Genomic DNA, 12,749 nt, shown 5'->3' with positions numbered 1-12,749 from the left:
GGTGTTTCCAAAATTTGGTGGCTCTTTTTTGGATAGTAATTATTAATGGATATTGGCCTAGTTCTGCCCTGCATGCACGGTTTTCCTGAGAGTCCGGAGGATACTTTCACAGAATTCTGCATGTAGGATCTCAATTGGGTGCTTGTCCCATTTTGCAAATTTTTGTTGTGTTAGCGGTCCCCACACCTCACTGCCATAGAGTGCAATTGGTTCAATTACTGATTTAAAAATTGAGAGCCAAATGCTAATTGGGATTTCTATTTGGATTGATTTTTTAATGGCATAGAAAGCCCTTCTAGCTTTCTCTTTCATTTCATTCACAGCCAGATGAAAATTTCCCGTAGAGCTGATTTTTAAGCCCAAGTATGTGTAGTTAGTGATTTGTTCAATTTTAGTTGTTCCTAGTGTGAAATTTATTCTGGGTCCCTGATGTCTGGATCTTTGCTGGAACACAAGGACTTTGGTTTTTTGGGGGTTATTGTCAGGGCCCAGGTCTGACAGAATGACTCTAGCAGATCCAGGTTCTGCTGTAGACCCTCCTTAGTTGGTGACAGCAGAACCAGGTAATCTGCATAGAGGAGGAATTTAATCTTGGATTCATATAGGGTGAGGCCGGGTGCTGTAGATTGTTCAAGTAGTTTTGCCAACTCATTTATGTAAATATTAAAGAGTGTCGGTGAGATGGGCGAGCCCTGCGTCACACCACGCCCCTGTGGGAAGTATTTTGTTTGTTTGTCTCCAATTTTAACTGCACATTTATTGTTTGTATACATTGATTTAATTACATCATATGTTTTTCCCCCTACACCACTTTCAATAAGTTTCAAGAATAGACCGTCGTGCCAGATGGAATCGAAAGCCTTCTGGAAATCTATAAAGCAGGCAAAAATTTTGCTTTTGTTTTGATGAACATGTTTGTCAATTAGGGTCTGCAGGGTGATGATCTGATGTTCTATAGTTTGGTAGGAATCCAATTTGGCTTTTACTCAAGACATTGTGCTCCTCAAGGAAGTTTATAAGTCTTTTGTTTATGATACTACAGAAAACCTTCCCCAGGTTACTGTTTACACAGATGCCTCGATAGTTATTTGGGTCAACTTTGTCTCCACTTTTGTATATGGGCGTTATGAGTCCTTTGTTCCAGATATCAGGGAAGTAACCGACACTCAGAGCCAAGTTGAAGAGTTTCAGTACAGCCAATTTCATTTTATCGTCCGTGTGTTTAATCATCTCGCTTAGGATGCCGTCTGCACCGCAAGCTTTTCCTGGTCGCAGGTCCTTGAGTTTTTCAAATAGCTCTTTTTCAGATATTATGGGGTCTATCGGGTTTTGGTTATCTTTTATGGCAAATTTGAGCTTTTCCAGTTTTTCGCATATTTGGTATTGCTCTGGGCTTAGTGTGTTTTTCTGGTATAATTTTTCAAAATGGTTTTCCCATGTGTCTCCGTTTTGAATGGCCAATTCGTCGTGTTGTTTTTTTGTGTAATGTATTCCAGTTGTCCCAGAAACAATTGGAATCAATGGATTCCTCAATTGAAAGGAGTGTATTCTTAATATACTGCTCTTTCTTGGTTCTGAGTGTGTTTTTGTATTGTGTTAGTGCCTGACAATAAGGAAGGCGTAATTCCTCGTTTTCTGGTTGTCTGTGTTTTTGGTTTGATATTTTTCTGAGTTTTTTCCTCATGTCCTGGCAATCGGAGTCAAACCTTAAACATTCACTCCCTCAACCACCGGCGTACCGTGGCTGCAGTGTGTACCATCTACAAGATGCACTGCAGCAACTCGCCAAGGCTTCTTCAGCAGCACCTCCCAAACCCGCGACCTCTTCCACCTAGAAGGACAAGCGCAGCAGGCGCATGGGAACACCACCACCTCCAAGTCACACACCATCCTGACTTAGAAGTATATTGCCGATCCTTCCTCGTCGCTGGGTCAAAATCCTGGAACTCCCTCCCTAACAGCACTGTGGGAGTACCTTCACCACACGGACTGCAGCGGTTCAAGGCGGCAGCTCACCACCACCTTCTCAAGGACAATTAGGGATAGGCAATAAATGCTGGCTTTGCCAGCGATGCCCACATCCCATAAACAAATTTAAAAAAAAACCAGGGGAGGACAAAATTGTATAAAAATTATAGTACGGAAAGAGGCCATTTGGCTGAGAGAAAGTGACTGAGCATGCTGCGGAGGTGACTAAGTGGAGTTTTGAGGCTCGAATGATGGGTCACAGGTCTCCTGTGCCGAGGTCTCTGCCACCACTCCCTGAATTAGCTGCCAAGAGCATCGAGAAGAACAATCACAAGGGTCAATCCACTTTCTACCACTAATTATGCCTCAGATAAATGCTAAACTGGATGGTTCAGATTTGCTTCCTCTCTGGCCTAAAAGTTAAGAAACGGACAAGAAACCCACAAGACTTTTTCTAAATACAGCACACGAATCTCAAAGTGAGCTGCAAACAGTTTCACTGCAGGTTAATGTCCGGTCCATTTTCTCCCATCCTTTCCTGCAGGGCACCGAGTGTTGGGGAACGGTTCAGGAGGCGACTCTCTCTTCCTGTACCCTGCTCCAGTGGACATTCTTTGCCTTCAAGCCTGGGCAATGGCAGCTGACTATTGAACTCACAGCTGAAACCCGACCGTGTCCTGACCCGACCTCCACGTACGGGCACTTTTCCCGCAGGGGGTCACTGAAAACCACGAGGAGCAAGAGCCCGGGATGATATCACTGCGCCTAGTCCAGAGCCACTGAGGAAGCTGCCCGTGTCCTAACTCTCACCAATTCCCTTTCACCCATCACCCCCCGTGCTCGCTGACCTACATTGGCTCCCGGTCCGACAACGCCTCAAATATAAAATTCTCATCCGTGTGACAGGATCGGACAAAGTCAGCATGGATTTACAAAAGGTAAATCGTGCTTGACTAATCTACTGGTAAAATTGATAAGGGAGAACCAGTGGATGTGCTGTATTTGGACTTTCAGAAGGCTTTCGATAAGGTCCCACATAAGAGATTAGCATGTAAAGTTAAAGCACATGGGATTGGGGGCAAGGTATTGACTTGGATAGAGAACTGGTTGGCAGACAGAAAGCAAAGAGTTGGAATAAACGGGTCTTTTCCCGAGTGGCAGGCAGTGACTAGTGGGGTACCGCAGGGATCGGTCCTTGGACCCCAACTATTCACAATATATATTAATGATCTAGACAAGGGAACTAGATGTAATATCTCCAAGTTTGCAGACAACACAAAGCTGGGTGGGCGTGTGCTGTGAGGAGGATGCCGAGAAACTCCAGGATGATTTGGACAGGTTGGGTGATTGGGCAGAAGCATGGCAGATGCAATATAACGTGGATAAATGCGAGGTTATCCACTTTGGTGGCAAAAACAGGAAGGCAGATTATTATCTGAATGGCAGTAGATTGGGGAAAGGGGAAGTGTAACGAGGCCTGGGTGTCCTTGTGCACCAGTCGCTGAAGGTAAGCATGCAGGTGCAGCAGGCGATTAAGAAGGCAAATGGTATGTTGGCCTTCGTAGCGACAGGGTTTGAGTACAGGAACAAGGATGTCTTGCTGCAGTTGTACAGGGCCTTGGTGAGACCACATCTTGAGTATTGTGTGCGGTTTTGGTCGCCTTATCTGAGGAAGGATGTTCTTGCCATGGAAGGAGTTCAGCGAAGATTCACCAGGCTGATACCTGGGATGGCAGGAATGACGTATGAGGAGAGATTGGGTCGATTGGGCTTATATTCGCTGGAGTTTAGAAGAATGAGAGGGGATCTCATTGAAACTTATAAAATTCTGACAGGACTGGACAGACTAGATACAGGAAGGATGTTCCCGATGGTCGGGGAGTCCAGAACCAGGGGTCACAGTCTAAGGATAGGGGGTAGGCCATTTAGGACAGAAGTGAGGAGGAATTTCTTCACCCAGAGAGTGGTGAACCTGTGGAATTCTCTACCAGAGGGCAGTAGAGGCCAATTCATTAAATATATTCATGAAGGAGTTGAATATATTTCTTAAGGCTAAAGGGATCAAGGGGTATGGGGAGAAAGCAGGGACAGGGTACTGAATTTGGATGATCAGCCATGATCGCATTGAATGGCGGAGCAGGCTCGAGGGGCCGAATGGCCTACCCCTGCTCCTATCTCTATGTTTCTATGTTTCAAATCCCTCCATGGCCTCACCCCTCCATATCTCTCTAACCTCCTCCAGCCCTACAATGCTCAGATATCTACGCTCCTCCAATTCTAGCCTCATGTCTCCCAAATTTCCTTCGCCCTACTATTGGCAGTCGTGCCTACAGCCGTCTAGACCCTAAGCTCCAGAATACATCCGCCTCGCTATCTCTGTTTTCTTTTAAGATACTCCTTAAAACCTACCTCTTTGACCAAGCTTTTGGTCACCTGTCCTAATATGTCAAATTTTGTCTGATAACGCTCCTGTGACGTGTTTTCAGACATTTTATTATGTCAAAGTCGCTATTTAAATGCAAGTTGTTGTTGTAGTGCCCATGCTGCTACCCCTGGTGAGGTCATGTTATCTTAACATAAACCAGGGATTCACTCAGGCCTGTATGGCTCACTACAAGATACTGGGGCAGCGAACAAAGCAATTTTTAAATCTCTACCTGTTAGCAACAGTGGGACGGAGGACTTGTACATAGGAACAGGAGGAGGCCATTCAGCCCCTCAAGCCAGTTCTGCCATTCAATTAGATCATGGCTGATCTGTATCTTAACTCGATAAGAATATTACAGCACAGGAGGCGGCCATTTGGCCCATCGAGTCTGCGCCAGCTCTTTCGAAGAGCGATCCAGTCAGTCCCACTCCCCCTGCGCTTTCCCCATATCCCTGCAATTTTTTCTCCTTCAGGTATTTATCCAATTCCCTTTTGAAGGCTACTATTGAATCTGCCTCCACCGCCCTATCAGGCAGCGCATTCCAGATCATAACTTGTTGCGCGAAACATTCTCATCTTCCCCTCTGGTTCTTTTGTCAATCACCTTAAATCTGTGTCCTCTGGTTATCGAGCCTGCAGCCACTGGAAACAGTTTCTCTTTATTTACTCCATCTAAACCCTTCATGATTTTGAACACCTCTATCAAATCTCCTCTTAGCCTTCCCTGCTCCAAGGAGAGCAACCCCAGCTTCTCCAGTCTATCCACGTAACTATAATCCCTCATCCCTGGAACCATTCAATTAAATCTATTCTGCACCCTCTCCAAAGTCTTTGCCATCCTTCCTAAAGTGTGGTGCCCAGAATTGGACTCAATACTTCATCTACCCGCCTTGGTTCCATAGCCCTTAATACCCTTTCCCAATAGAAACCGACCAATCTCAATTTTGCTCTTCGGGCCCCCATTCGCTTCTTGGCCCTGGCTGTACTTTGGCGCTATGGTACCTGGAATGTTCTGGAGGGACCTCCACAGTCGAAGAGCACAATCAGCGAAGCTTTGTTGTCCTTCTCCACGATTTCAAAGCTGCCTTCTCTCCACTTTGTGGTGCCGGTCTGGAGGCTGTTGAGCCGGATCTGGCCGTAAATTTTCATCAGTGACATCGTGGAAAGGATTTATCAGGCTCTCAAACAGCCGTCAACTCCACCATTAGACCTGTAAAAACATTTTTAAAGGGATTACAGCTTCTGCAGAATTTATTCTCACCCAAAAGAAAAGCAGTCGAAACACAATCAGTTCCCTTTAGGTGAACAAACTAACTTTTCTTTAAGTTTGTTCTCTGGGTGTGAAACGACACTCGTAAGGTCACATGTACTGCACATCCCTAAGTGCCCTTGAGAAGGTGGTGGTGGTGAGCCTTCCACTTGAACCGCTGCAGTCCATGTGGCGATGGTGCACTCACAGTGCTGTTAAATAGGGAATTTCAAGATATTAACCAAGTGACGGTGGAGGAATGTTGATTTATGTCCGAGGCAGGATGGTGAGACACTTGGAGGCGATGGTGCTCTTGTCCTTCTTGGTGGCAGAGGCTGCAGGAGAGGGAGGCGCTGTCAGAGTAACCGTGATGAGTGGCTGCAGTGCATCCTGTAGATTGTGCAGCCAGTGATGGAGAGAAACTTTAAAACCACACAACTTATCAAATGCTGCTTATGTGTCTGAATGGATGGATCGTGACCTGCTGATTAGCTGTGCTAATCACGCAACACTTCCAGAAAGTGGCCATGAGCATTTCCTGCCAACTTCACCTCCATCTTCACAGCCAGCCTGAGTTGTTTTTTTTTGTTTTTTTTAAAAAGTGGTTTGAATCAACTAACCTACTGCCTGTGTGCATCCTCAGCAACTCTGCTACTGCCCAATCTCCTCTGACACTGCCCAGCCCGTCTCCCACCCCATCCCGCCTCCCACCCCATCCCGCCTCCCACCCCATCCCGCTGCCCAGCCCGCCTCCCACCCCATCCCGCTGCCCAGCCCGCCTCCCACCCCATCCCGCTGCCCAGCCCGCCTCCCACCCCATCCCGCTGCCCAGCCCGCCTCCCACCCCATCCCGCTGCCCAGCCCGCCTCCCACCCCATCCCGCTGCCCAGCCCGTCTCCCACCCCATCCCGCTGCCCAGCCCGTCTGCCACCCCATCCCGCTGCCCAGCCCGTCTGCCACCCCATCCCGCTGCCCAGCCCGTCTGCCACCCCATCCCGCTGCCCAGCCCGTCTGCCACCCCATCCCGCTGCCCAGCCCGTCTGCCACCCCATCCCGCTGCCCAGCCTGTCGCCCCTAATCTCTTTGCATCCATACACTGGCTCGTGACACCACTTCTCGCCCTCTCCAACTGTGCCTCAGGCATGGCCTGTCCTACCCTGCACCTATAAAAGAAAGACTTTCATGACCTCAGGATGTCCCAAAGCACTTTCCAGCCAATGAAGTACTTTTTAAGTCACTGTTGTAATGTTGTATAAATAAGCAATGCGACAGGAGCTCGCTGGTCAATGAAAAGGACAGCTTCCATGTAGAGATACGGAGTTTGCTCAACATGTCCTATCATTCATATGAAGATAAACTTCTTGACATCAGTCCCAAAATTGCCTTTTACCAGCCTGTACTGTGATCATTCGTCCCACCCCTGCAATTTAGTTTGAGGTAATTTTTCATCCCGTTTACTGTCTAACGGGTCACCTCTCCGTTGCCTCCAAGACTGAACAGCCCACTCTTTCTCCAGTCATTCCTCTGACAGTAGAGATCAGCCTCATGACTCTTTGAACCGGTTCCAAGTTCTGGATCAATAATGGAAATGTGGCTTAAAAAGTGAGGACTGGGCACTTAATATTCAAGGGTACAAGGTGTTCAGAAAAGATAAGGAAGGAAAAAAGGGAGGTGGGGTGGCAGTGCTGATTAAGGAAGACATTGTAGTGTTGGAAAGGGAGGATGTTCTTGAGGGGACAAGGACAGAATCCATTTGGTTGAAGTTGAAGAGCAAAAGGGGTATGATCACACTATTGGAGGTATTCTACAGGTATACCTACAAAAAAAAAGATTGACCCTTAGTGTTAGGGTGGATTAAATACGTGGGGTTACGGGGTTAGGGCTTGAATGGCGGAGCAGGCTCGAAGGGCCGAAGGGCCTACACCTGCTCCTATCTTCTATGTTTCTATCCAAATAGTGAGAGGGAGGTAGAGGAGCAAATCTGCAGGGACATCGCAGAGATATGCAAGAGCTATAGAGTGGTGATATTGGGGGACTTCAATTACCCAAATATCAATTGGGATAATGCTAGGGTAAAGGGAAAGGAGGGGGAGGAATTTCTGAAATGTGTTCAGGAGAATTTCCTTGATCAATATGTTCTTGGCCCAACTAGGAAGGAGGCATTGCTGGAGAATGAGGTGGGCCAGGTCGACCAAGTGTCTGTGGGAGAACACTTGAGTACAAGTGATCATCTTATCATAAAATTTAGATTAGCAATGGAGAGGCGCAAGGAACAATCTAGAGTGGAACTTCTAAACTGGAATAGGGCTAACTTCAATGGGATGCGAAAGAATCTGAACGGCAATAGATTGGGAGAAGGGGAAGTGCAACAAGACCTGGGTGTCCTTGTGCACCAGTCGCTGAAGGTAAGCATGCAGGTGCAGCAGGCGGTTAAGAAGGCAAATGGTATGTTGGCCTTCGTAGCGAGAGGGTTCGAGTACAGGAACAAGGATGTCTTGCTGCAGTTGTACAGGGCCTTGGTGAGACCACACCTTGAGTATTGTGTGCAGTTTTGGTTGCCTTATCTGAGGAAGGATGTTCTTGCCATGGAGGGAGTGCAGCGAAGATTCACCAGACTGATACCTGGGATGGCAGGAATGACGTATGGAGAGAGATTGGGTCGATTGGGCTTATACTCACTGGCGTTTAGAAGAATGAGAGGGGATCTCATTGAAACTTATAAAATTCTAACAGGACTAGACAGACTAGATGCAGGAAGGATGTTCCCGATGGCAGGGGAGTCCAGAACCAGTCTAAGGATAAGGGGTAAGCCATTTAGGACAGAGATGAGGAGGAATTTCTTCACCTAGCGAGTGGTGAACCTATGGAATTCTCTACCACAGAAGGCAGTTGAGGCCAATTCATTAAATATATTCAAGGAGGAGTTAGATATATTTCTTAAGGCTAAAGGGATCAAGGGATATGGGGAGAAGGCAGGGACAGGGTACTGAGTTTGGATGATCAGCCATGATCTCATTGAATGGCAGAGTAGGCTCGAGGGGCCGAATGGCCTACTCCTGCTCCTATCTTCTATGTTTCTAGCCAGGGTAAAATGGAACCAAAGACTGACATGAAAAACTGTAACGGAACAATGGGTGATCTTTAAGGAGGAGCTGTTCCAAGTACAGGCTAGGTACATTCCAACAAGAGGGAAGGGTAAGGGAACCAAAGCAAGGGCTCCTTGGATGACGAGGGAGATAGAGAAGATGAAACAAAAAAAGTGTATGATGCATGTCAGATGAATTCTTCAAGGGAGAGCCAGACCAAATACAATAAGTTGAGAGGGGATGTGAAGATGAAAATAAGATTAGCAAAGAGAGATGAGACTAGAATGGCGGTTAACATAAAAGGGAACCCAAAAATCTTCCACCGGCATGTAAACGGGTAGTAAGAGTCAGGGTGGGGCCTATTAGAGACAAAGAAGGTGATATATGCTTAGAGGCGCAGGGTAAGGCCAGAATACTCAAAGAGTACTTTGTATCGGTGTTTACTAAGGAGGTGGATACTGACAAAATATCGGTAGAAGTGGAAAAGGTAGAATGAATGGAAGGGGTGAAAATTGATAGACAGGATGTACTAGAAAGGCTGGGTATGCTTAGAGTGAACAAGTCGCCTGGTCCAGATGGCTTGCATCCCAGGTTGCAAAGGGAATTGGAGGAGGAGATAGCAGAAGGGCTTGCCATCATTTTCCAATCTTCCATAGATGCGGGTGAGGTGCAGGAGGATTGGAAAGTGGCAAATGTGACACCATTGTTCAAGAAAGGGTGTAAGGACAATCCTAGTACAGTAACTACAGGCCGGTCAGTTTAACATCAGTGGTGGGTAAAGTTTTAGAAACAATAATCAAGGTAAAAATTAACGGGCATTTGGAGAGGTTTAAGCTAATTAAGGAGAGCCAACACAGATTTGTAAAAGGCAGGTCGTGTTTGACTAATCTAATTGAATTTTTTGATGAAGTAACAGAGGATTGATGAAGGGAATGCAATAGATGTTGTCCACATGGATTTTCGGAAGGCGTTTGACAAAGTACCACATAGAAGGCTGGTTAACAAAATTGAGGCTCATGGAATAGGTGGGTCAGTGGTAGCTTGGATAAGGAATTGGCTTAAGGATAGAAAACAGCGAGTTGTGGTAAATGGCTGTTTTTCAGACTGGAGGATGGTAGACAGTGGTGTTCCCCAAGGGTCAGTGCTGGGGCCACTGCTTTTTTTGATATCTATAATGACCTGGATATTGGAATACAGGGTAGAATTTCTAAGTTTGCCAATGACACCAAACTAAGGGGTGTGGTAAACAGTGAGAATGATACCAATCAACTCCAGCAGGACATAGAAAGGCTAGCAGAATGGGCAGATAAGTGGTAGATGGAATTTAATATAGAGAAGTGTGAGGTGATGCATTTTGGCAGAAGGAACAGGTAGAGGCAATATACACTTAATGGCACAGTTTTAAAGAGTGTGCACGGACAGCGGGACCTGGGAGTTAATGTGCATAGGTCCCTGAAGGTGGCAGGACATATTGAGAGAGTGGTTAACAAAGCATATGGAATCTTGGGCTTCATAAATAGAGGTATTGAGTACAAAAGTAGAGAAGTTATGCTGAACCTTTATAAAGCGCTGGTTAGGCCACAACTGGGGTATTGCGTCCAGTTCTGGTCACCACACCTTAGGATGGTGTGAAGGCCCTCGAGAGGGTGCAGAGGAGATTTACCAGAATGGTTCTGGGGATGGGGGATCTTAGCTAGAAGGACAGGTTGGAGAAACTTGATTTGTTTTCATTAGAGCAAAGGTTGAGGGGTGATTTGATAGAGGTGTAGAAGATTATAACGGGTTTGGATAGGCTAGACGGGGAAAGGCTGTTCCCACTAGTTGATGGTACAAGGACTAGGGGGACACAGATTTAAGGTTTTGGGCAAGAGATACAGGGGGGGTGTGAGAATTTTTTTATTTTTTTTATTTAAAAAAAAAAATAAACACAGCGAGTGGTGATGACCTGGAACTCGCTGCCGACGGAAGTGGTGGAAGCGGAGACACTCAATGTTTTCAAGGGGAGACTGGATAGGCACTTGAGGGAAATAAACTTGCAGGGCTACGGGGATAGAGCAGGGGAATGGGACTGCCTAGATTGCTCTATAAAGAGCCGGCACGGACTCGATAGGCCGAATGGCCTCCTTCTGTGCCGTTATGACTATGTCGAGACACAGTGCTGAAGAGCATTATAAAGTATGAATGCAAAAAATGCTGGAAATACTCTGTCTCCTCTACAGCAGGGAGACCAAACGCAGATTGGGTGACCGCTTTGCGGAACACCTCCATTCATGCCACGAGCATGACCCCGAGCTTCCGGTCACCTGTCATTGAATTCTCCGCACCACTCTGACCTCGGCCTCCTACACTGCTCAAATCAAACCAACCATAAGCTCGAGGAACAGCACCTCATCTTTCGATTAGGCACTTTGCAGCCTTCCGGACAAAACATCAAGTTCAACAATTTCAGACCATAACCTCTGCCCCTATTTTTTCGGATGGCAGCTGTTGCTGATGATTTTGATATTCCCTCCTCTAGACCCATCTTTTGTTTCTTTACTTGTCCCATTACCATCTCCTTTTACCTTGCACCATCATTCCTTTTGTCATTTAATCTCTGCTGCCTTCCACCCTATCACAGACCTTCCCTTTTGTTCTGCCTCTCCTCCCTTCCCTCTGTACTTGCTTAAAACCTGTTATATCATAGAACGGAAGGCGGCCCTTCGAGCCCGTGCCGACTCTCAGCTAGTCCCACTCCCCTTCCCTTTCCCCGTAGCCCCGCAATTTTTTCCTTCAGATACTTATCCAACTCCCTTTTGAAAGATTGAATCTGCCTCCACCACCCTTTCAGGTAGTGCATTCCAGATCATACCACTCGCTGTGTAAATAAGTTTTTTTTTACACCACCTTTGATTCTTTTGCCAATCACCTTAAATCTGTGTCCTCTGGTTATCAACCTTTCCGCCAATGGGAACAGTTTCTCTCTTACGGGGAGCGGGCAGGAAATTGGACACGAGTCTAGGTTCGGAATGGTCATGGCCCTGTGGGTAACGGAGCGGGCCCAGGGGCTGTGTAGCCTGGTTTTGCTCCTACTTCTTGTGTTCTAATTATGTGTTATATTTCAGGAGTTGGTTCTATTCCTGTTCCTGGCTGGGGTGGAGATCACCTTTTACAGAAGGCAAGTACTGTAGAAAATATGGGGACAGAGTGATCTCCTGGAAGAGTTTCGATCGCCTAGATGGGTCGGAGAGGAAATTCCCAGATTTTTTTCTCCCAAATTGGCCATTGGGTTTTTAATCTGGTTTTTCGCCTCTCCCGGGAGATCACATGGGTTCGGGTGGGATGTAGAGTGATAGTAGATTTGAGGTTAGGATCAGATCAGCCATGATCTTATTGAATGGTGGAGTAAGCTCGAGGGGCCGATTGGCCTAGTCCTGCTCCTATTTCTTATGTACCCTGTCCAGACCCTTCATGATTTTGAACACCTCTATCAAATCTCCTCTCAATCTTCTCTGCTCTAAGGAGAACAACCCCAGCTTCTCCAATCTACCAATGTAACTGAAGTCCCTCATTCCTGGAATCATTCTTGTAAATCTTTTCTGCACCCTCTCCAAGGCCTTCACATCCTTCCTAAAGTGCGGTGCCCAGAATTGGACACAATACTCCAGCTGAGGCTGAACCAGTGTTTTATACAGGTTCATCAGAATTTCCACACTTTTGTACTCTATGCCTCTATTTATGAAGCCCAGGATCCCGTAAGCCTTAACTGCTTTCTCAACCTGCCCTGCCACCTTCAACGGTTCATGCACACATACTCCCAGGTGTCTCTGTTCGTGCACTCACTTTAGGATTGTACCATTTAGTTTATATGTCCTCTCCTCATTCTTTCTACCAAAATGCACTTTACACTTTTCTGCGTTAAATTTCATCTGCCACGTTTCTGCCCATTTCACTAGCCTGTCTATGTCTTCCTGAAGTCTGTCACTCCCCTCCTCACTGTTCAGTATACTTCCAAGTTTTGTGTCATCTGCAAATTTTG

General features: G+C 46.6%; 1 protein-coding gene across 1 annotated transcript in view; it reads right to left on the bottom strand.

Moving 5' to 3' along the window:
• LOC147120598 (ubiquitin carboxyl-terminal hydrolase 37-like) overlaps nt 1-12,749 on the bottom strand; it is a 95,787-nt gene that overhangs the window by 65,104 nt on the left and 17,934 nt on the right. Inside the window, 1 exon segment of the mRNA XM_085986726.1 lies at nt 5,399-5,606. Within this exon segment, the coding sequence (XP_085842852.1) occupies nt 5,399-5,554 (156 nt within the window). The 5' untranslated portion in view covers nt 5,555-5,606.

Source organism: Somniosus microcephalus, chromosome 4, assembly GCF_052327205.1.
Source record: "Somniosus microcephalus isolate GS21.2 chromosome 4, FLI_Smic_1.0, whole genome shotgun sequence".
Lineage (NCBI taxonomy): Eukaryota > Metazoa > Chordata > Chondrichthyes > Squaliformes > Somniosidae > Somniosus > Somniosus microcephalus.
Note: the sequence above shows the minus strand (reverse complement) of the source record. Positions and strands in the feature narration are given on the sequence as shown.